The sequence below is a fragment of the Passer domesticus genome, chromosome Z, assembly GCF_036417665.1.
Source record: "Passer domesticus isolate bPasDom1 chromosome Z, bPasDom1.hap1, whole genome shotgun sequence".
Lineage (NCBI taxonomy): Eukaryota > Metazoa > Chordata > Aves > Passeriformes > Passeridae > Passer > Passer domesticus.
Window position 1 is genome coordinate 9973831 of NC_087512.1, and position 22339 is coordinate 9996169.

At 56.0% G+C, this 22339-nt stretch overlaps 4 protein-coding genes across 10 annotated transcripts in view; 3 read left to right on the forward strand and 1 right to left on the reverse strand.

Moving 5' to 3' along the window:
* Positions 1-3823: 3823 nt before the first annotated feature.
* LOC135291281 (avidin-like) lies at positions 3824-5408 on the forward strand. Its single transcript, XM_064405321.1, has 4 exons — positions 3824-3901; positions 4399-4612; positions 5029-5149; positions 5309-5408. Exons 1-4 carry the CDS (start codon positions 3824-3826, stop codon positions 5406-5408), a joined length of 513 nt encoding a protein of 170 aa, XP_064261391.1.
* Positions 5409-7283: 1875 nt separating this feature from the next.
* On the forward strand, positions 7284-8778 carry LOC135289391 (avidin-like). Of its 2 annotated transcripts, XM_064402949.1 has the most exons (4): positions 7284-7355; positions 7886-8096; positions 8199-8331; positions 8745-8778. In XM_064402949.1, the coding sequence occupies exons 1-4, from the start codon at positions 7284-7286 to the stop codon at positions 8776-8778; spliced, it is 450 nt and encodes a 149-aa protein (XP_064259019.1). The 2 variants fall into 2 exon arrangements, 1 of the variants encoding a protein (XP_064259019.1); XR_010352149.1 differs by lacking the exons at positions 7886-8096; positions 8745-8778 and having other exon boundaries at positions 8199-8332.
* Positions 8779-11820: 3042 nt separating this feature from the next.
* On the reverse strand, positions 11821-19265 carry CREB3 (cAMP responsive element binding protein 3). Of its 4 annotated transcripts, none has more exons than XM_064405591.1 (11): positions 19243-19265; positions 17967-18405; positions 17134-17343; positions 16793-17051; positions 16460-16572; positions 16151-16243; positions 15545-15651; positions 14123-14191; positions 13906-13990; positions 13690-13771; positions 11821-13257 (listed from the first exon to the last, which is right to left on the reverse strand). In XM_064405591.1, exons 2-11 carry the CDS (start codon positions 18222-18224, stop codon positions 12917-12919), a joined length of 1617 nt encoding a protein of 538 aa, XP_064261661.1. In that variant the 5' UTR covers positions 18225-18405; positions 19243-19265; the 3' UTR covers positions 11821-12916. The 4 variants fall into 4 exon arrangements, with proteins under 4 accessions (XP_064261661.1, XP_064261662.1, XP_064261659.1 ...); XM_064405592.1 differs by lacking the exon at positions 19243-19265 and adding an exon at positions 18850-18970 and having other exon boundaries at positions 17134-17271; XM_064405589.1 differs by lacking the exon at positions 19243-19265 and adding an exon at positions 18850-18970.
* A 20-nt stretch (positions 19266-19285) lies between these two features.
* Positions 19286-22339, forward strand: part of TLN1 (talin 1) — a 34718-nt gene continuing 31664 nt past the window's right edge. For 2 of the 3 annotated variants that reach the window (XM_064405586.1, XM_064405588.1), the window contains exon 1: positions 19286-19390. The gene's annotated coding sequence lies outside the window, so the exon portion shown is untranslated. The remainder of the gene's footprint in view (positions 19391-22339) is intronic. The other variant, XM_064405587.1, reaches the window with a different exon arrangement.

A 22339-nucleotide genomic window follows, 5' to 3' on the forward strand; every position in this document is an offset into this window, starting at 1 on the left:
TTGCCTGCTCTGTGTTTTCGCCTGCCTTGTTGCAAACTCCCATGTGGTTTGCTTCTTTCTCCCTGGGACTCGTCTTCCTCTTCCAGAGCAGCGCTGCTGTTCCCTTCTCCGTGCCTCGCTGGCATTTCTCCAGCTTTTTCAGCTCCCTTGCAGCATTTCTGACCAGAAAGCCTTTACACCAGCCCTCTGCTATGCATTTATGTATCTGCACAGCCTTTTACGTGCTTTTAGAGGAGTCTGAGAAGTGGGAAAGGGAGAGGCAGAGGGAGCCTGCTCCCACCTGAAGCGTGACCAGCTCAGCAGTGAGGTGCCCCCTAAGCCTCCAGCCTCACATCCTCCTGACCTCATTACTGCCTTCACACCGGCATTTCCCCAGGGCAGGCTCTCCCGAGGCTGTGCAGCATTCCCAGAGTGCTTCAGCAAGGCAGCAGGGCTGACCACAGCTGCAGCACCCTGCAAACCCCAGCAGGCAGCCACAGCGCTGGTGAGGAGCACGGCAGGCACAGCTGGCAGAGCCATTTCCCAGGCCAGGCCCTACATGAGGGCACCCAGCCCGGCTGCAGTGCTTCCCTGGCACACCTCGGGTTTGGGATCACAGCTGATGGGACCTGGGGGTGACTGCAGGGAGTGGTTAAGGATGGGGATGTTTCTCCATGGGCGTTCAGCACCCCTCAGCTCTGAGCTGTATTCAGCTGCAGACCTGCTCATGGTGCTGGTCTGCCGACCCAGCACCGTTTGTTTCCCCCTAGCATGGCCTCACCAGCGAGGCAAACGTGAGCAGGGCTTCCCCTCCAGCCCCACTGCAGGAAAACCCGCTGTTTCTGCTGCATGACAGGGCTTGACCGGGGTCATTCACACATTGTGAATGCCTCCAGGGGCAGCGGGAGCTGGTGGAGGCAGGAGGCACCTGAAATCACAGGGACATGGCTGTGTGGCACAGCTGTTCACACACATAGTGCATCAGTAAAAAAAAAAAAAAAAAAAAAAAAAACCCAAAAAAAAAACCCAACCAAAAATGAACTTATTAGGATCTTGGCATGGGGTGATGCTTGCATAACGATCAAATCCCTTCAAGCACTGAAGTCACTGTTAGAATGGAGAAGGAGCTTCAACTGCAGCTTCAGCCAGGGCAAAGTATTCCTGGATCACCCTCAGCCACCTTGTACCAGCTCCAGAAAAATTTGTTCCCATGAGGGAACCATGCACAGGGCATCCTTCCCTTGGGGGTTGTGCCTGGGAGCACCGTGCATCCAACATGTCTGGGGCTGTGTCTGGGGGTGCCCTGCATGCTGCAGGGCTGGGACACCCTGCCCTTGCTCCACCACCCTCTCAGCACTTACATGTCCTAACCACATGTGGAAAACTGTTCCTACGCAACCGTTTTCTGCGGGAACTGCTCCTGTCAACCGTCTGCAAATGTCTCAACGCCGAACATCTCGGCGCCCAGCATCTCTCAGTGCAGCTGTTGACCCACCTAGGCAGATGGAGTCAGGGAATTCCCAGGGCACTGAAAGGAATGCATGGTTGGTGGGTTTTAGTGTACCAAAACCTGGTACCCCTCCACTCTGCAGCAATGACAAAAGAGTAAATTCAATTTTCAAGCTACAACTTCACTGATGAGTGGAGATACATAGCTCCTATCCCCTCCACTGTTTCTGCATGGTCCTCTGGTCAGGGCCACACATTGTTCCCTGTTCTTCTGCCTCTCTCCATGGCCCTGCTCCAGCTGTAGCCTTGCCAACCACAGACTGCCATCCTTAGAGACTGGAGGAGCTCCTTAGTTATGTTCTCAGCCCTTCCTGGGTCTGGTTTGGAACCAGGGCACCCTCCCAGATGTGTTTTTCACCCCACCCTACAGATGAGCTCATGAAACTGGTCAGTATGACCCTTTGTGTGGATGAGGAACCTGCAGCTTGTCCAGTTTGCCTTACATGGCTCAGAGAGTTACTCACTCCTGCCACCCTGCCCCACCCAGGCTGTGCTGTGGCATCAGGGCTGAGTCCCCTCCACTGCACCCTGACCAGGCACTGGGTCACTGACCTCCAGTGTAAGCATCGTGTCTGTGAACAGAAAAGGCAACTTCACTGGCTGCTGCACACACCATGAACGAGGTCTGGGTGTCACTGCTGCAGTGACACACCCGATGAACCACAAGAGCCAGCCCGCCTTCAGCTGTCAGCTAGAGATTTTCAGGTGCTTCTCCTTTCCCAGCCTCCCTCCTGGATTCTCAGAGCTCCTCTAGTGTCCACTGAGATGACCCTGGAGTATCCCTGCCCTTGCTGTGATGTCCAGCTCAGCTGGGCTCATGCCACCATGCCCTGCATATCCCATGCCTGTTCAAGGTCCCAGCAGGACAGGAGGCTGGGGAGGGAAACATCACCCACCCACAAGCAGCCTTTACCACTGGGTGCCTAAGAGGAACAGCCCCATCCCATCCCATCCCATCCCATCCCATCCCATCCCATCCCATCCCATCCCATCCCATCCCATCCCATCCCATCCCATCCCATCCCATCCCATCCCATCCCATCCCATCCCATCCCTTCACAGTCTGCAGGCTCCATCACCGCCTCCACGGGCCAAAGCTTCACAGATGAGGAGGGAAAGGAAATACTGCAGGACCACATGGATCACACAGGATGAGGCTGACATGCTCAGGGATGACAGCAAAGCTAGTGGTGGGCTGCAGGGCACTTGTCCATCCTTTCCCTGTGCTGGGGCTGCCCTGGGGGTGTTGCATGGAGCCCACAGGGGAGTGCCAAGTCCTGAGTGCTGGGAGCCAGCTGGGCAGCAAGCAAGGGAGAGTGGTGTCAAGATCCCAAGGGCTTTTGCAGCAAGTCCCTAGGATGGGAATTGAACACAGCCCTATAATTTTTTTTATTGAAGTGCAATTTGAACATAGGATCCTGCTCCCTGAGGAAGAGGAGAGTGGGTTTCTTCATCTTCAGGCCCAGGAAAGATGAGAAGGATTGTCAAAGCAGATCTCACCCCTTGTGCTTGGGCAGGGGCCAGAGAGGCACCTCGTGATCTGGACACAGCCAGATGCCACTTCTATCTTCCCCTGCGTTGTTGGGAGTGACGTGTTCACCTGGTTAGGGTGGTGTCTTAGGGGATGTGTCTGTGCCGTGTCCCTGTGCAGATGCCAGGCAGTCTGAGCACCCCCATTACAGTCTGGCACCATCAGGAACTCCTTGGGAAGGGTCAGACAGGGACAGGGCCCTGCCCAGCATCAGAGCATCCTGCATATGGCATTGGCACAGGGCAGCACTGTGCACAGAACACACCCTCCCACAGGAACAAGCGAATTTTAACATCTACGCTTCTTCCAGGAAAGCCCGTCTGCGCTTGCAAGAACGGCTGATCCAAGAACTCCTGCTGCAGTGACAGTCTTAGGTCCCAAACCCGAGGGAAGCCCAGCACAGCCAGGACAAAAAGCAGGTTAGAAAGAGCAGCAGACACTCACAGTGCAGGAGGGCACGGTGGCAGGGACGAGCCCCCGCGGGCAGACGCGACACCAGTCGGTGCAGCACGGCTGGTCGGGCTCCCCTCGCTCCAGCCTGTGTCTCGGTGCCAGCGGGACAGTGTCAGGCCGTGCCTGCCCCCAGGGCTCCGGCACTGAGCCTCTCGGGCACGGGTGTGTAAATCAGCCCGTGCTCACCCCGCGTTCCTCCGGCGCTGCCAGGTCAGGCAGACCTCGCCGCCTCCCCCGGCCGGGGCACGCTGACATCGGGACACTCCGGCCATGGCTCCGGTTACAGCGCTATAAAGGGGTTCGGGATGCAGCAGGGAGGCAGCCGGGCCGGTGTTTCGCAGCCCTACAGCCATGGGGGGCGGCGCTTCCATCCTGCTCCTCGCCCTCGCCGCGGCCCTGGCACAGGGTCTTGCTCCTGCAGAGAGGAAGGTACGGGGATGGGTGACAGCGGGAGCGTGGCAGACATGGCAATGGGATGCAGTGCGGGCAGCCAGGAGTTCTCCCTTCAATGCCATTTTAGGCTTAGACAAGCAGGATAGCCATGCAAGAACCAAGCCCAGGCAGGTGGCAAGGTATCCCTGGATCACCCTCAGCCACCTTGTACCAGCTCCAGAAAGATTTGTTCCCATGAGGGAAGCACGCACAGGGCATCCCTTCCCTTGGGGGTTGTGCCTGGGAGCACCGTGCATCCGACATGTCTGGGGCTGTGTCTGGGTGTGCAATTTGAGGGGACAGGGGACACCCTGGGACATCCTGGCCTTGCTCCACCATCCTCTCAGCATTTCCCCAAAGCGGGATCAGGGACAGGCAGTGCCCTGCAGCTGCACTCTCAGCAGGGCCTGTGGCTCCCCTGGTGTGGGGCAGCAGCAGGGATGGGGTCCCTCTGCACGCAGGGGCACAGAGAGTATGTGGCTGTATTCCTTCAGTGCCAGCTCAGCGGACTGTGGAGGAATGACCAGGACTCACTGATGGAGATTTCGGTGCTGAGGGACAACGGGGACTTCCAGGGGCAATACCTCACACGAGCCACCCTCTCCGGGGGCTGTGCCCAAATCTCTCCCCTGAGGGGTGCCCAGCAGCAGCTTGGAGAGGAGGGCTGGCCCACCTTTGCCTTCACTGTGCGCTGGGACAAGTTCTCCAGTAAGTGCTGGGACACCTGGGGATGGCACGGCAGTGTCAGTGGAAGCCACACACGCGGCCAGCAGGAATTTTCTCTCGCCAGGAATTCAGCTGGGCGATGCTTTGGTGCAGCTAAGCAGCAACACCCGCACAGCGTGGTGCCAAAGGGGCAATGCTGGGCTTGAACAGGGGAGCCCCTCCTCACCCAGCACCCTTGGGGCAGCCACGGTGGGTCCAGAGCCTGTTAGCACAGCTGGGATGTGGTGCTGCAAATCCTGCCGCCCTGAGGGAGCCACAGGGAAGGGCAGGGCCCCCCCAGCATGGGTTTGGTGGATGTGTGGCCGTTGGAGCAGGAGCACAGCTGCATCAGGGAGGACAGTGGGGAAGGGGAAGAAGCCAGTTTCCCCACGGATCTTCCAATAAGTGCTTCCTCCCAGATGCCACCACCGCCTTCGTGGGGCAATGCTTTGTGGATGCAGGTGGAAAGGAGATACTGAGCACCATGTGGCTGCTGCGTGAAGCTGTCGGGTCACTTGAGGAGGACTGGAAAGCCACAAGGTAGAGGGGGAATATGGGTGACACCAATCCCACAGAGGGGTCCTCCCTTGAGGAAACGTCGGGGGAATTCAGGGACACCCCGTCACTGCTGCAAGCACTGGCAGCTCTGAGCAGGCAGTGTCTGTGGGTCATCCTACAGGAACTCTCAACTTCTCACAGGGTGGGCAGGAATGTCTTCACACGCAAACGCACCACAAAAGGAAAGATCCTGCCGAACTTGTCCCCTCCCTGTGAGGCTGTGTCTTCACCAGGCCCGTGATGGGATGGTCTGGCTGCAGCCTAAGCCCCCAACAAGGCAAGAAAAACCTACCTCCCAGCTGAGAATAAAATTTTAAAATCATCAACTGTTGCTTTTCTTAGAGTCTGTCCTTGCTAGACCTTCTGTCCCCAAAAATACCCCTGCTGAGGTGAGGTCTCACCACTGCCCTTCTACACCTGATCCCACCCGTCTGCCTCCCTGGGCTCATTCCCCATCTCATCTGAACCCAAACTTCCACCCTGTGTCATCATTCCCCACCTGCCTGATGGTGGCAGGGCCAGCAGCAGCATCCTGAATTCAGCTCATTTCCTTGCAGTGCCTTCATATCCACTCACACCAGACCCTTTCCAGTACTGGGAATCCAAGATCTGTTGCAGTGGGCAATAGAGGCAGCATTATCAGCAGATTTGAGATGCTGATTAACTTTGTGCTGTATGGCACCTCAAGTAAAATGAGCACAAGTTAAAGACTCCATCCCATCCCCCTGAATTACACTCAGGGATTTTCCCTTCTCTACCATTGCATTTTGGCAGTGCCTCTCTATTTGCCTCTGTGGACACCTGCCAGACTTAGTCAGCTCTTCTGACACAAAGCTTTTGGCAGGTCAGTGGGTGAAGAGAAGACCTCTTGCAGACGTGTTACGAAAACACCCCAGCCCCAGGGATGACAGCACCGTGGCTGCACAGTCCATTAAGCCTGGCCCAGCTCTAGCAAAGCTGCAGCATGGTGCCATGAAGTGGGGGGAAACCTGGCACCACCCTGGGATCTCTAACAAGGTGGCTTGTCCCTGCCAAACATCACAGAAAGGCAGGAGCTGGTGTCAGGCCAAAAGAACAGAGTGTGGCATCCAGGACAATAGCAAAATAATCCCCAGGGGAAATTTCTCTGAGTACCTGTGATAGGCCATGAGTTTGGGACTGAAAAAGACAAAAAGGAGGAGGGACGTGTTAGGAGAGGGGTGTTTTCCACTCAGCCCAGCTTTTGAGGTTACCTAGATGAGAGAGATGTGCGGAGCCCAGGGTGCCAGGATGTGCCAGGGCTAGCAGTGGGCATTGAGAGGTGCCACCCCAAAGGGGCACTCCCCCATCCCCAGTTTGCACACCACAGCCCTGTTGCCATGCCCTGCCCCAAACACTGCTGTCTTGAGCACAGCAGGTATTGATTCAGCTGAGTCCCACCTGAATTTTCAGCTGCCACAGCCATATGCCTGCTCCAGGCATCACAGCAAAGGCATGGCTCAGGAAGACAGGGACAGTGAACGCTGCATTTTTCACATCAAAGGTCCTTTAGAGCAGCAAATACGAGGAAGAAGTGTGAATACAATGCTGCTTATCACACTCTGTGTGTTTAGCAAAAACACTCCCCGAGACCTCAGTAGCGCTGCTGTGGTTACTTCTTCCTCTAACTCTCACAAAAGTAAAAGCAACAGCATCAAAATCAGTAGCTGACATCCACAAGAGACTGGAGAAATGTTACTGCTTCTAAAATGAGTAAACTTTCCCTTCTGTGCAGCAATACAGCATCCCCGTCAGGCAGTGGTAGCAGCAAAGCAGGGAGGGTGTAAATGTTGAAATAGGGTTAGTTTCCAGCCTTTGTGCATGGGAGGCAGATTCCCAAAGAAGGTATTGATGCTTTCCAGGCTACTATGGTGTCTTATGTGTCCCCACCCCTCTGCCCAGCCGTGCTTATTCCTGCGTTCCTCCAGCCCTGACCAGGTCATGCAGACCTGCTCACCTCCCTCGCCTGTCCCGGGCACCCTGACATCAAGACATTCATCTCACAGCTGCCATCCTGGTGCTGGTGGGGCTCCAGTTACAGCCCTATAAAGGGTGCTGGGCTCCAGGGACGGGAGGAGCTCTTAGCAGCCTTGCAGCCATGGGGAGAAGTGCTTTTGCCCTGGTGCTCGCCCTTGCCCTGGCAGTGTGTGTTGCCCCTGTGGAGAGGAAGGTATGGGGACAGATGACAGTGGGGATGTGGGGCTGACATCCTGCTAGACCCCAACGTCTGCTGCTGGGGCATCATAGCTCAGCAGGGAGCCAGCTCTGGGCTGCTGGAGCTGGTGGGAGCAGCACTGTGCAGTGCTGAGGGGAGCTGCAATGAGGCTGGGAGGAAGGGGCTGCTCCTGCAAGGACGATTCTTGCTGCAGGAAGTCATTCAGAGGAAGGCAAACAGAGCCATATCCCAGACAGCTCCTGTTTTCCCCTCCCCAGAGTGTAGGGAAAGCAGCACACTTGCTGCTTCAGCATGGGGGGACTCACTTTCCCTTGGGTGGGTGGAACCATCCTGGAGAGCGGCTGAGCTGAACGCAATCATAGCTCAGGCACGGTGCTCACACTGAGATGGTGATGCCAGTGGCACATCAGGTCGTGGCACACCACCCACTGCTGCAGACATCTCTGGGGAGAGCCAGGGTGAAGGGGTGGGAGCAGGATGCTCCCCCCTCTCCCTCCCTCCAACCCACAGCACTGGCCTTGCAGTGCCTTCTCTCCGGGTCGTGGCGGAGCGACACCAGCTGCCGGATGGTTGTGTCCGCCCTGGACGAGGACAACAGATTCTCCGGATTTTACCTGCCAGGACCTGCTGCTGGCTACTCAGAACTCCTCACCTCACCACTGGAGGGGTCCCAGCAAGATACAGGGCTGGTCTCACAGCCCATTTTCTTCTTCACTGTGAGCTGGAGACCCCAAAGTAGGCAGCAGGGGGCCATCATCCTGCAGGCGGGGATGCCAGCAGGACACAGGGTGACCTTGTGCCTCACTACCTGACTCACATCACCTTAAACCCTTCCAGACTCAGAGACTGCCCGGACAAGTGTCTTCCTGGGCCAGTGCTATGTGGACACCAAGGGGAAGGAGACCCTGCATGCCCTGTGGCTCCTGCGAGAGGCAGCCGACAGTCCTGCAGAGGACTGGAAAGCCACCCGGTGAGTGCTGGGTCCCAGCCACTGCTCTGCCAGAATCTTCTGCAACTCGGGCTGGAGAAGGGAGAAATCCCACAGGGTGAAGCAAGGGAGGACTGTGAGGGTGGAATGGGTTTTTCACTAGTGATATGCAAGGGCTATGGAGCATCCATGTAGCATGGTCCACGCCTGCATGCCAGATGTGCCTCAGGATGGGGGATCCCTGTATGGGCTCTGGCCACAGAGAGCCCTCTCCGGGGCCTTCTTTCCACTCTCTACAACAGGGAGAGGAGGAAAAGATGCCAGCACCTGGCACAGCCTCTGCTACAGGCTTTTGGAACCGGTAGTACCTCAATCAGCCACACAATGCTCCCCCTGGGTTTCCCCTCTACCCTCCAAAGCATGCATGACCCCATCTGATTTGGTGTTTTCTGCAGGATTGGAACCAGCACCTTCACACGGATAAAATAACAGCAAGTGGGAAAATCCAGCAGGCTCAGGATGGCAAGGAGTGCCTAGGCAGATTTTGGCTGCACCAACATGCTGCACTTGAGGTGCAACCTCAACCCAGAGGTTCATGCTTTCTTAGGCAAGTTCACCAGATGCAAAATAAAGGGTTTCTGTGGGGATGCAGGACTTGGCTCTGTCTTCTGCCCTGCCTCAAACTTGTGGGGTTTGTCTCACCGAGCAGCCACCCTCCCACAGGGAGATTTCATGTTGCACTGAGACTGAAAAAGACAGAGGCCAGCAGAGTCCCTGGGGATGGCGACTGTCCCCTCCCTGGCAGTGTACTGTGCCTGCAAAGCTGATGCTAGGTTCTGGGTAATGAGTCCATGGGGCTCAGAGGTGGGGGACAAACCGGGCTGTGGCTGGGCAGAAGGATAAGGCACGGCCAGTCCTGCAGAGCCTTCCCAAGGGAGCCGAGCACAGGGAGCTCCCGGGTGCCCGAGCTCACAGGGTGTTGCAAACCTTGCAGAGCCGCCAGCCTCAGTTCCCAGCCCTGGCAGATGTGCAGCCGTGGCTGGCTGCCAGCTGCCCTCCCATCCCAGGCCGGGGGAAAGCTCCCAAATACCCTGCAGCAAGAGTCCCTTTGGCACGGCTGCGTCCCCCGAGTAATGCACTGGGGTGTGTCTCCAGCCAAGATGTCCACACGTGGCCAAGGAAAGAGAACAGGGGAAGGGCACATCTGGCACTGGCTGGAATTTTTTAGGCATCACAGCCCGACCTCTCTGCCTTCTGCTTTAGAAACTTTGCCAAACATGACCACTGGGGCTTCAGCAGGCCCTCAGCTGAGGTGCCCCAGTGTGAGAGCTGGAAGGGGGCAGTGGCTCCATCACTGTATTTCCAGCTGCTTTTTAAACCAGTTTTCAGATTTCTGTTAGTTTTTCTGTTTCCACCAATATCCAGCAGCTGGTGCTAGTGGATAAAAATAGGATGGATGATGACACAGGATTTAGATTTCCCCTGAAAAGGTGGATACAATCTTGTTTCTGCTACTGACTGAATTTTCCATCTCTCTGAAAAACCCTAATTCATTTTTTTTTAAAAAGGCAAACCTGATTCCATTAAAGCCATGATCACAAAGCATTTTGCATTGATTACACAGCCCAGGACTTCCTTAGCAATAGAAAGCAAATTTCATTTTATGTTTTCATAATTTTCAATTCATCACTATCATGGAAAGGGGAAGATACTCTAGTACTTGAGGAGTCACCAAGCAAAAAATATTCTGTTTCCATCTGGCAACACCCATCTGGGACTTGCCAAGGACCGTCCAGGATATTTTGCCCTGAAAAGCTCATACTTCCAGTCTGCCAGCGTAGTCCCACAACGATGACAAAGGCACTTGCTAGGACATAGGGGAGGTACAGGTCGACCTGTATCTGGGACCATACCACTGACCTAAGGCAGAGTGTGGGGCTGTGTGTGCATGCAAGCAGCACCAGTGCACACTCAGACCACGCTCTGACCCCGCAGCATGCTAGGAAAAAGGAGGGGACCTGCAGCAAAGAGGACCAGGAAGGTGGCAGGAATATCAGCTGGCTCCTGCTCCTCCGCTTGATATAATCAAGTCCTCAGCCAAAAAACTCATTATGAACCCTTTAATCATTGCTGCCCTTTAACCCAAGGCATGAGGTCCAGGCTGAGCTTCATTTCTCTCCCCAGATCAGAGCTGCTTGCTGTGGGACTGACACAAGAGCACAGAAAGCAACGAAAAATAGCAGACCTGGGTCATTATTAGCTGGGACCATGGAGCAACCCTCCCCAAAACTCCCAGCTCCTGGCTCCCAGCCTGCTCTCCCAGAGTTATCTCCCTTCCTGACATCTGGCCAAGAAAGCCAGACTGCTACAAAGAGCAATAGTGACCCCATCATACCCAGGCAAACACCAGCTCACATGGCTGCTCCCAACTTTGCTGGGAACACTGCTGTATATTACTTCAGATGGCTCATTTGATATTGATTAGTGCTGGGTCAGGGACACTGTGTAACATCTGTGACACTACACACTCTGGCCTTGAACCGCAAAAAAATGAAACTAAAGAGAGAACAGGCCATTACACACATCGACCCTGAACTGCAAAAATGAAAGTACGGTGGGAACAGGACATTACGTACTTTGGCTCCAAACTGCAAAAAATGAAACTAAAGTATGGAGGGGCATTACACAGCCTGGCCTCAAACTGCCGAAAATGAAACTGAAGTGTAGATGGGGCCCTAGACCTTCCTGATGCCATGCATACCTCCTGGCGAAGAGTTCCAGTGGTTCCCTGGTGATGCTCAAGGGCTGTCAGTCCTGGCCAGGGTAGAGCTGTGACGCAGCCCTGCTGGGAGCATACTGCTACCTGTCCTGAGGCAGAGGGTCTGGTGAGCCTCTCCTTGGCTGTTTCCCCTCTGGACACAACATTATCTTGTTTGGTTTTGCCCCCTGGGTGGGATGCAAGTGCGAAGCTTCCTGCACCCACTGCCTTGCTGAGCTCCCACACCCCCAAATCCTACACGGGGCTCTGCAGCCTGAGCTCAGGGTCTGCCAGTGCCTCCTGTGGACCCAGTGACCCCAACCAGACCCAGGGACAATCCTGAATTTAGCAACCGCACAGCAGGCAGGGCCCACCCGGTGGCTGTTGCAGCACCCTGGCTCTGCTCCACTTCCTGCGATTGTGCAGCTCCCGTTATGAAAGCAGAAAGCAGCGGTGGGGGCCGACACCGGCTCCTCGCGCTTCCTCCGGGGGAAGCTGCTCGCTTCCGCAGCCTGGGGGCTTGCGAGTGCCTGGTGGGTGCTGACCACATACTGTTCTCCTTGAGGCAGGGTGAGAGCAAAGCAGCAGCCCTGCAAACCCGCGCTGTGCCTCAACAAGCCCCTGTGCAGAGCCACAGCCAGGCAGATTTCCCCTGCAATCATCCGAGAGGGATTGCTCCCGAGCCTCCCCTGGGATTCTCCCACAAGACTCTGAGCCCCAGGTACAGTACCCAGCAGCCCAGCACCTCGCCAAAACAACCAGAGAGGACACAATCACACACCATTAATATTTATTTAGACTCTATTAATAAGGAAGCTATTCATTATTATTCTGATCCAATTTGAAGCTATCCCTGCTCATTGCAGGGAGAACTGGACAAGACGACCTTTAGAGGCCCCTTCCGATCCAAACCATTCTATATGACTCTATGGAATGTCCTGCAGTAGGATGAGGAGATCTCTACAGGTACCACTAAGCTGCACTCTGGCAAAGACACTGCTCACCAGCTCAAAGTGTTTCTGTTTGACCCACAATCATTGACTGCATCACCAGCCAGCACAGCAAGGCTTGGGCACACAAGGACATGGCTTTGAAACTGTCCTGTGGCCAGGAAAGCCTTCAGAGGAGCAAGCAGCTCTGCTGCTCTCTGAACATGCTGCCTCAGCAGTCTGGCTCAAGGCATGCCTGCTCCCTGAAGCCCAAAAGCCTGCAGGAGATGAAAGGCTCAGCCCTTAAGGTAGGCAAACAGCACACATGGCTCAGGAAGGACTCTGCATTACCTTCTCCAGCCAGGCTGGGAGCTGTGGCCATGGCTCAAAAGCTAGCAGGAACAGGCGACATGCTGGGTCTGTCGCAGCAGCACGCAGGACTACTCCCGTGAGAGCAATGAAGGTCAAATTGCTCCCTCACACCTAGAAATCAGGCAGCACTGTAGGATTAAAGGGCACTGACATAGAACAGATGTTTGGGGCCACAACACAGACTAAGAAGTGCCTGTTCATCTCCAGCTGGGCAGTGAAGAAGCAGGGCAGTGGCCTGCACTGCCAGCTGCATCCAGTCAGAGCAAGTACTGGCACCTCAGACGGACTGCCTCCACTCTCCCTGCCACAGCCCATCCCCACAAGCCACCAGGTGCACTCTGGTAGCCACATCAGCAGGCATAGTGAAGTTCTCAGAATTTCCTGTCCCATCTCAGATGGAGTCTGATAAAAAATGTCAGATTGATTCCTCCCTGGTAAACCCTCTGAGTTGCTGGCAATGAGGAGAGTATTGAGAAGAAACTGCTTGGATAGATAATCTGTTAGTGCAACTCTGTCCCTGCTCCACGGGATGCCCAGTATCATCCCAAGGAGCAGGATGCAGCACTGGTCACATCTCATTGGCATGGTGCTGCTGAATGAGAACTCTGTCAGAGTGTTCTACCCACTCCTGACCCTTGGATTTCCATGGCACCAGCACTGCTGCTGGCAAAGGGTCACTCTGGGGCGGGCCTGGCTTGGAGCCGGCTGCTGCTGGAGGATCAGAGGATGAGTTGCTGTTGAAAGATCTGGGACTGGAGTTAAGTGGACTCTGCCCCTCTTCCCATGACTGACTGAGGTTGCCCGATAGCAAGGAGTCTCCAGGGTCAGGGCTGAAGCCCTCCAGCTCAGTGTCGTGCTGCACATCAGGTGCTCCTTGGTTGGGAAACTCGCGGATCTGCCGTGACAGCACTGTAAGAGAGCAGAGCCAACCCTGTCATTGCCAGTCTCCCACCCTCCTGTGCTGAGCATGGAGCCACCACAGAGCCCGGGAGAGAGGACAAACTGTTTAACCAGGACTTCCTCTTCCCAGGGGAGGCAGGGAGAGGATGCTGCACAGCTGCCAGGCACAAGCACAGTTTGTGCTCCAAGAGGGACCGGAACTCTCCTGTCCTTGCACCGCCCCTGGCACAGGGCCCTGCTTCCAGGCAGGCCTCTGCAACAAGGCTGACAAAGAGTTCAGAGCTGGGCCAAGACAGCAAGACAAAGCTAGTGGTCACCCCAGGCAAGGACATGATGAGTTGGAAGCGCCCCGGAGTTCAGGCTGTCTCTGGGGAGGATGCTGTGCTCTGAAGGGCAGCACTTCACCTGGAGCCACACCTCAGCCCCAACCTGGGCACTCACCCTTGAGCTCCCGCTGTGGCTCTACGCTCCCGGGCAAACGGATGCTGGGGGACAGAATGAGGCAGAAGGACAGAACCACGATCTGGAAACAGAAAAATCAGCAGAATCTCAGCAAAGGAGATGGACAGGCATCACTAAAGGCAGTAACTGCCTCTCTTCCAAACTTGTGAGGACAGCAGGGACTCCTCTACACACACGGGGGCTGAGGACACCTACCATGGTGCAGGTTTTTCTTCTGGTAGTTTTGGGGGCGGACCGTCCCACCAAGGCCTGCAGTTTCTGCAACTGCCTGAGCAGTGACCTGCAGTAGAGCAGCAAATGCGGGTTAGCACCTGGACCTACAGCTGCACACTTTCCTCCACCCTCTGCAGCCTGAGAACAGGAACAGCCTTCCCCACCACTTCTCTTGCCAAACCCAACAAGACAAACTCACATGTTCTGCTTCTGCAGCTGCTGCACCTTCTTCTCCAGTTCATGGTTTTCAGCTGTGCAAGCTGCCACCCTTTCCAGAAAGGATGAGAGGTGTGGGGAAAAACAGAGAGATTTTGTTGGTCAACAATGGAGACCTCACATCAGTCACCACCTCTGGGTGGCTGGGGCAGACAAAACTGGTCCTGGGGTCCGCCTGGTATCATGTGCAGCAAAGCCCAGAGAGCACTACCTCATACCAGATATAAGGAGGAATGACGCCCTGCCAGTCCTGCAGAAAAGCAGCTCATTAACCCCTATGGATGCTCACTCCCAGCAGCACACCAGCCCTGCAGATCTGTAACATCAGGCTGTATTACTGACTAGCCTGACCTGGAAAACACATTTGTCCTGGCAGGTCAGCTATCCAGCTTGAACAGAGCAAGCTCTGGGTCATCTCCAAGCACAAGAGCACCAGATAGGCTTCACCCTGATGTTCTGAACCCTCTGTAGGGAGCTCTTGCCCCACAGGGCCAGCCTCACTTTTTGCTCAGGGTGACAGGAAGCCAGCAGCCAAACAAACACCACAGCAGCTTGTGACAGGCACGCCCTGATCCTGGACCTGGCAATGAGGTCAGCACAACTCAGGCCATGCAGGTAGGGAGCAGCCACTCCATGGCCCACCAAGTCATGTATTCATTCCCTGCCCCTTGTTATCAGGCACTGACAATCCTGTGCACCAAGTACCAAAACAAACAAACAAACAAACAAACAATCAGATTTCTTCTTCCTCTCCCTGCCAGCCTGAAAGTCCCTGGGCACCAGGCCCTTCCCTTACCAGTCTTGAAGGTTGCAGGCACACAGCCAGCTCTGTGTTGCTGACAGCCCTATCACAGAGCAGGGAAGCACAACAGCACAGAGTGCACTGTCCACAAAATCAAGCAATTACAAAGTCCTAAGGGCACCTTGGGAGTAGAATTTCTGCTGGACAGCTCAGGACCCCTCTGATCCGGGACACATCTACCATTGCCTGCTTCCTCCCATGACTGAGGGCAAGACTTGTATTATTTGTATAATTTTTGAATCTATATCATGATCATTATATTAATACACAGAACTATCTATTAAGATCTGATGCAACCCGCAGAGAGCCCAGGTGACTTGAAATTCTAAGTTAAGACATATTAGAATGCAGATGATTAGACATTTTAAGTTAAGTGGTACGATAGACCCTGTATTACAATGGTTATAGACTGTACTACATTGATTCTACTTGTAGAAAAACTGTGCCACTCTAATCACAAATCTTCTGCTATACTAATCATAACATGACAGGAAAATGAGGTTATGCCTGAAACGACAATTTAGTGCCATCATCATTCTGCCAAGGATCCCTAAAAGAACACAGGTCCCCTCAGTGTTGGATGACACTGCTGTGTGACCGTACCTGTTTTCCAGGCCATCCACATAGATCTTTCTCCGGCGACGACTATCCTGAGCCGCCTGCTTGTTCCGAATCTTACGACGCACCTTCCTCAGAACTCGCTCCTCAGCCTGCAAGGATCACCTCATTAACAGCAATCCCAGGGTGTTGGCAATGCTACCCTCTCAGACTGCCCTCACATATCAGTGCCCAGCCCTGGTGCTTGTGTTCTCTGTCCTTCCCACACCACTGAATAAACAGCAAGGCAAACCCTGGCCTGCTGATGCAGCCAGCAGCTTCCATGACTTAGCAAAAGTAAGGCGTACCTAAGGAAAATGAAAAGCACACAGACCACAAGCCATTAGGCAAGCAGGAAAAAATAGCTGCAGGCACTTGTGGTGTAACTGCTTCCTGCCAACAGCCATGATTAGGGAGAATGACAGAAGCTGCTGTGCACATGGATGACGCCCTGGACTCAAAGAAAGGAAAACAACACCAAGCCCAGATGGACACTGCCCTGAATGCAGCACCTGGACAACAATATTTTCATCACGGCACTGTCCTGCAGTTTCAAACCCCTACACTACCTGATACAGTCGAGTGGTCTGTTTGGTTCTAGTGAGGACTCACTTTGGTCAGTGGCAGACAGGTTGGTAATGTAACACCTTCTTTCTCCAGAAGCTGCTTCTCCTCCTCTGTCAGGACCAGCTCTGGGAAGTCAGACTAGAAAACAGCAAAAATAAGCCTACTGAAAATGCATAATACAGGGAGTCCACCCTGGGCCAGGGAGGGCATGCAGCAAGCACAAAGAACTGGAATCAGCTCTCCCAAAGTAATGTCATGGTTTCCCTCAGAGATACCCCTCATAGGAGCCAAGTCAGAAGAGAAGGAGAGATGTGAGAAGCAAAGGCTGGGGTCCACAGGCGTGGGAGTCAGTACCTGTACCATGGCTCCAGGCACAAGCTGGGGTTCATCTTCCACAGCAACGGCAATGGGCGAAGTGGTGCTCTGTTCCAGTGCCTCGCTTGAGCATTCCAAACCCACCCATGCCCCTGCGGAAGGAAAGACCAGTCAAATGCTGGGCCTCACTGAGGCAGCATCTGACCAGCCAGCTTTGAGTGGCATGAAATAGCAATTTTGCAGCAGCAGAAAGCTTCTACTCTTGGTTCTCTCCATCTTTGCCGGACACCCACCAAAACAAACCAGTACTGGGACTGCTTTTCTCTTTTCTGCCTGCTGCCAGGGCAGAAAAAGTCCACACACATCACTCACCTAGCTCAATGGTAACATCTCCTTCGGTCATGTCAGACCTCACACTTTCCAGTGCAGGCCAGTCCTGGTGAAGGGAGTAGTTATGATCAACCTGCACAATGTCTCGGCTGGCAAAATTGCTACCAAGGCAATGGGACACGTGCTGATCCTCAGAAATGCTGCTGTCATTGTTGGCAGGCAAATAACTGAGCCTGTCTGGTTCACCTTCTAAAGGGCTCAGCAGTGAGCTGATGAAGTCATCCATCTCCTTGTCCAGGAGCTGCAGAAGAACAGCTTTTACTCAGCATGGAGACAAACCTCCCAAACCTCAGCTCAGCAGCAATTCCTCACAGAGAACTCACCTCAGGCATTGGCAGGCCCCAGTCTTCCAGCAGACCATTCTGCTCCCCGGGGATTTCAGGGCAGGGAGCATCATCCTTCAGAAGGAAGTCAAGCAGATCCACATCTGCCAGGGCATCCAGTTCCTCTGGGCACGACATCTGAGCACGACACCCAAAGTGAGCCAGGCACAACAGGACACACCAGCCTTGCTTTGAGGTGTCCCTCAGACCCTACAGATGAAGCATCCCCATGCAGTGTCAACAGCAGGGATGGCCAGTTCACAAGTACTTCTCCAGACAGATTATTATAACACCACCAGTGACAACAACACAGCATTTTCCTTACTAGGTTATTGGTACCCAGGCACAAGAGCCACGCTCCACCCAGAGCACAAAAGCTGCAGGAAGTAGAGGAAAAGTGAAACAATCCCAGACTTAATGGTGTGGAACAGCAGAATCTTGAATGCTCTCCACAGAAGCCTGAAGGTGCCATACCCCCCTGCTGTGCAGCCAGCAGGGAGAGCTCCCTGTCCCACAAAAATTAAGAATAGTTGTTGAGGTTTTAACTGAAGGGATTCTGTTAATGATTAAATTATGATCAAAGTCTAAGTAATCGATGACTGAACAAAAATTAAATGGCAATCAAATGGTGATTAAGAGATCATTGAAGAGTAATTAATGAGTGATTTCACAGACCTAAATGATGACTTAGCAATTCAGACAGCTATTCAACACTGTGTTATTCAACATACTTGTAATAAATCAGTGGGTATTGTAATAAATAAATAGATGGATATATATAAACGTCACTAGCACACAGTATACCTTTAGGCTGAAAATAAAATATTCCTTACCTCGCTGTAGAGACCAGACACTGGTAAAGAGTCTCTCAGCCCTGCGGAGTGACCTGGAGAGCTGCTCCTGCTGCCGGGCCCAGCAGCAGGGGAGCAGCAGAGCTCAGTGGCTGGAGGCGGCCGCAGGCTCTGGGAGGGCAGGGTGAGGGACCGGCAGCCAAACACTGCCCGGCGCTGGTGCACCCACGTGGCTGCGGCAGCTTCAGTGCGTGTGGCCCCAGCTCGGGCTGCTGCTGCTGCTACGTGCTGACAGGACATGGCCCGGGAGCCCCGGTCCCTGAGGAGATGCGGGCTCGCATGGCTGCCAGCGGATCAGCCCGGCCGGCCCGCGGGCGATGCCTGAGCCGAGGCACCGCTCAGGCTGTCGGAGCGCAGGCATCCATCGCACCTCTCCATCAGCACCGCTGAGCTTTCACATCTAGCTGTTGAGTGCCACGGTCTGGAAAAAAAAAAAAATCCCAGGAAAAATAGAATACCGTCAAAACCACCTGAAACCCCACCCGAAACCAGAGGGTCAGGGCAGTCCCCAGCCAGGGCTGCTGCGCCAGCTGACTGAGGGGAGAGCTGTCAGCAGAAACTTCAGCAACAAGAGGAAGAGAAGCTGGGCAAACCCGGGCAATCTCAAGGCCCATGGTCTCCAGAGACTCGGAGCAGTTTCCCTCAGGGAGCGTGCGCCGGGCAGGACGGGAACAGGAGGAGCAGGTGCGGAGAAGGAAGGGTGACCGGAGCGCAGGGGGCCGGGACACCCACCCGAGGAGAACCAAGCAGCCCGTCTCGGCCCTGGCCGCGGGCTGGACCCCTGATCCCCGGATCCCTGTGCCTCCTGGACCGTCCCAGCAGCGGAGCCCCGGCCCCGCTCGGGCCCGGCGCCCCCGCCCCTCACCTCAGCCCCGCCGCTCCCAACGCACCGCGTGACGTCACCCAGCCTCCCGGCGGGCCGCGCGCGCGCCGCCCCTGCCCCTCCCGCGCTGACGCCCCGGTCTCCCATTGGTCCGTTGGTTGGCTGGGGGGGCGCGCGTGGGCGTCGGGAGCGCGCGCGGGCGGCGGGAGCGCGGGGCGGGCGGGGAGAGGAGGGGAGGGCGGTGGGTCCGGGGTCATGCGGGGATGTCCCGGGGCGGGTGGGCGCCCCGGAGGTGCGGTGTGAGCAGCGGGTGGGGCACGGCCACGCCGCGCGGCCGCGGAACCGTGCCTAGCCCCCGGGGGCGCGGAGCAGCGCTGTCGGTGGGAGCGGGATGCCCGCGGCGCGGTGTCCGGGCGCAGCGCAGCCCCGGGGTACCGTGCGCGGCCGTGCCGTGTGGCCCGGCGGCGCGCCGCGTTCCGGCGCATGCGCAGCGGGGAGGGGGGCGGGCGGGAAGCGGGCGGTGCCGCCCGCTCAGCTCCCCTCAGCGTCGCGGGGCCGCCGCGCTGCTCCTGCCCGCGCAAAGGTACGGGGACGGGGGACGGAGGACACACGGTGTCCCGGTAACCGGGGAGGGGGCGCCGCAGAGTGGGGTCCTGCGGGCCGGCAGCGCCCTGGCTCTCGAGGGGCTGCCGGAAACGGATGTCCCGGGGACCCTGCCCTGCACCCCGCCCGGTAAATGGCGGGGAGGCAGGGAGGAAGCAGCTTTCCGGTTACCGGGGTTTCCCGGCTCCAACCGGGGCTTGTCCGCGGGGCTGCGGTGGCCCGAGGGCTTCCGGGGTTCGCTGAGACTTTGGGCCATGCCCAGATCGCCGCTGGGGCCGGCGCCAGCCGAGCACGGGCGCCCACCGGAGCCTCCGGGCAGCACGGGCTGGCGCGGCCGCGTTATCTCCGGCCACGTTATCCCCGGCCCTGCCCTTGCCCTGCCTCACCAGGCTCCGGCCTGGAGCCCACCGTGGCGAGGCCTGGACCAGCATCCTCACCTCGGGGGTCCCGTGGGACCGAGCTGGACGAGCCTGGCCGTGGGGTGGCCTTTGGGGCAGGCCAGGCGCAGCTTTTCCCCCGGCACCCCGGTCACCCTGCCGGGACGCGCGGAAGAGCGAGTGGCAAGGGTGTCTGTGTCCTGCTGCGTGGTTTTGGGTGGGGACACGGGGGCACAGCGCTTCCCATGGCCGCACCGAAGCCGGGGAGGTCACCGCAACAGCTCCCACCAGGACACCCAGCTGGCCATGGGCCCCGGGATGGGGCGCTGGGGAGGTTCCCATGCAGGGTGGGACTGGCCCCAGTCGGGCAAGGCGTGGGTCCCCACCATGTCCCGGCCGAAGCAGCTAACTAAGCAGGGGTAAACGCTGCCCCATCCTCTGCCGGATCCTGCCCCAGCCCCTGCAAATCCCCCATCCCTTTGAATCTGCCGGCAGGATGTCTACATGCTTCTGCTGTGGCTTCATCGCTGGCTGTTAGACCCATATTTGGTAGCGATAATTGTTTACTCCCTTCTCTCTCTCTGAGCCTCGCTGCTGAGAAGGGGAGGGCGCATATTTTTAGGATCTTTAGTTTTTTCAAAACCTGTGAGTTGCCCCGTAAAGGGTCCAGGCCACCTGCCTCTCCCTGGGTCATAGGGTGAAAGCACCCAAGTGCTAAGTGAGTCTGTGATGGTGCATGGGAAGCACCAGCCAAGCACTCCATTTCCTTGCTGAATGGCAGCGGCAGGAGTCTGATGCTTCCCAAAGTGACACATCCCGTTAGAGAAAGGGGAGTGGGAACACTGAGGAAAGGGGAAGAGGGTCCTGTGGGGTGCCCTTCTTTTCAGAACTGAGCTTTGCTGGCTACTGGGTGAAATGACCCCAAAATGCACCCATGCTCTCTTCTTCTTTCACCATTCTGCCTGTCCAGCAGCACAGTGCTGGGCAAATTGCTTGTTGTGGGAAGCGTGGATGCCTGGATCAGGGCACCCAGTGCTTTCCAGAGGTCATGACAGCACACAGTGCACCTCAACCCCTGCTTTTGGGGTCCTGTGCTAGAGGGCCAGCTTGCTAAGGATGCAGGAGAGGCTGTGGCTGGAGTCCCACTGGTCCCCATGCCTGCCTTCGTCATGGGCAGTCTAGAGGTGCTGAGATTGGTGCTCCATTCCTTTGGAGGTCAGGGGATGCCGAGCAGGAGCAGACTGGATGTGAGATGTGTGCGAAATGTTGGCAGTCAATAGCTGGAGCTGCTTCAGCGCAGTGCATGCGAGCAGGCTGCGGCTGCGAACCTCCAGCCCAGCTGCCTGGCCCCTGCCCATCTCCCATGCAGAGCAGGGCTCCCCCCCTGCAGGAGTGAGAGGATGCTCCTGTCCTAGCCATGGGTAACAGCAGAGTGGCCACTGGGGTGCTGTGTCTGGCCTTGACAGCCACTCATGCTCCCCAGGAGCAAGCGCAGCCTCGGCTGGAAGAAGCTGTCCTCCCATCTGACGTGGACGTGCAGCTGGGAAAGAGGAACTGGGCTGAACGGTCTCAGCAGCGTGTGACACTAAACCAGCTGGGGCTGCAGGCTCAGCCTTCCCACTGGTGCCGGGCTGAGCCCTGTCTGCCTCAGTGCCTGCTGTGGCTGTGTATACTGGTCCTGCACTGGCGAACGCAGGAGAACCAACCAGAGCCTCGTCTGGCTTCTCACCAGCTTAATTTTTGATGCTGTTGATGGGGTGGAGTGCAGATGCTGACGTGCTGGCCAAGCCACTGCTGCAGACATTGCGTTTTGGTGGCCTGGTATCTTCCTAGCTGTTTTAGTGGCTCTACTGACTGGGCTGTGCCTGTGGAAAACCCCAGCACTGGGATGGTTTGCAGCTGATAAAGCTTCCTGCAGCCAGCTCCTGGTCCAGGGGTGGTCTGCAGTGGGGCCTTTCCCAGGTGAAATTTGGTATTACCATAAAAAAAAGAAGGAAAAAAACAAACCCCATTACAAAACCTATTTCGGAGTATCCCTTAAGAGAGAATGCAATAAAAATGGCAGAACTGTTGTATCTGAAGATTCGCAGCTTGTTCTGGAATCTCGTCACAAGTGTTCCAGCTGTCCGCAGTTGAATTTTGCTTGATTTTTGTTTTGTCTTTTAAGACACAAACCCTTCCATGTAACCATTACCGCAGCAGTGAACTCCTGACAAAAATACAGCAATTCCATCACGTGACAAAACCGCGCTGTCAGTGGTCCCTGGCAATGACTCGGTGGTTCCTTGGCCCACACAGGTCCCGTCTGCCCCCAGCCCTGCCTGCACTGACCTTGCCCTCAGGCAGAGCCTGCAGGCCTCCACCACTGTCTGGGTTTTGCTCACCTTGTGTGGGGTGAGATGGAGGAAGCCACGGCGGGAAGTGGTGGGACCCCACCAAGGTTAACCCCTCCCCCTCGTCATCTTGGGATTGGCTCAGAAGCATGCCTGTGGTTCAAAAAGGGTTGTACACAACTTGCTATAAAATGCAGAAGTGTGTCAATCCGGCTGCTC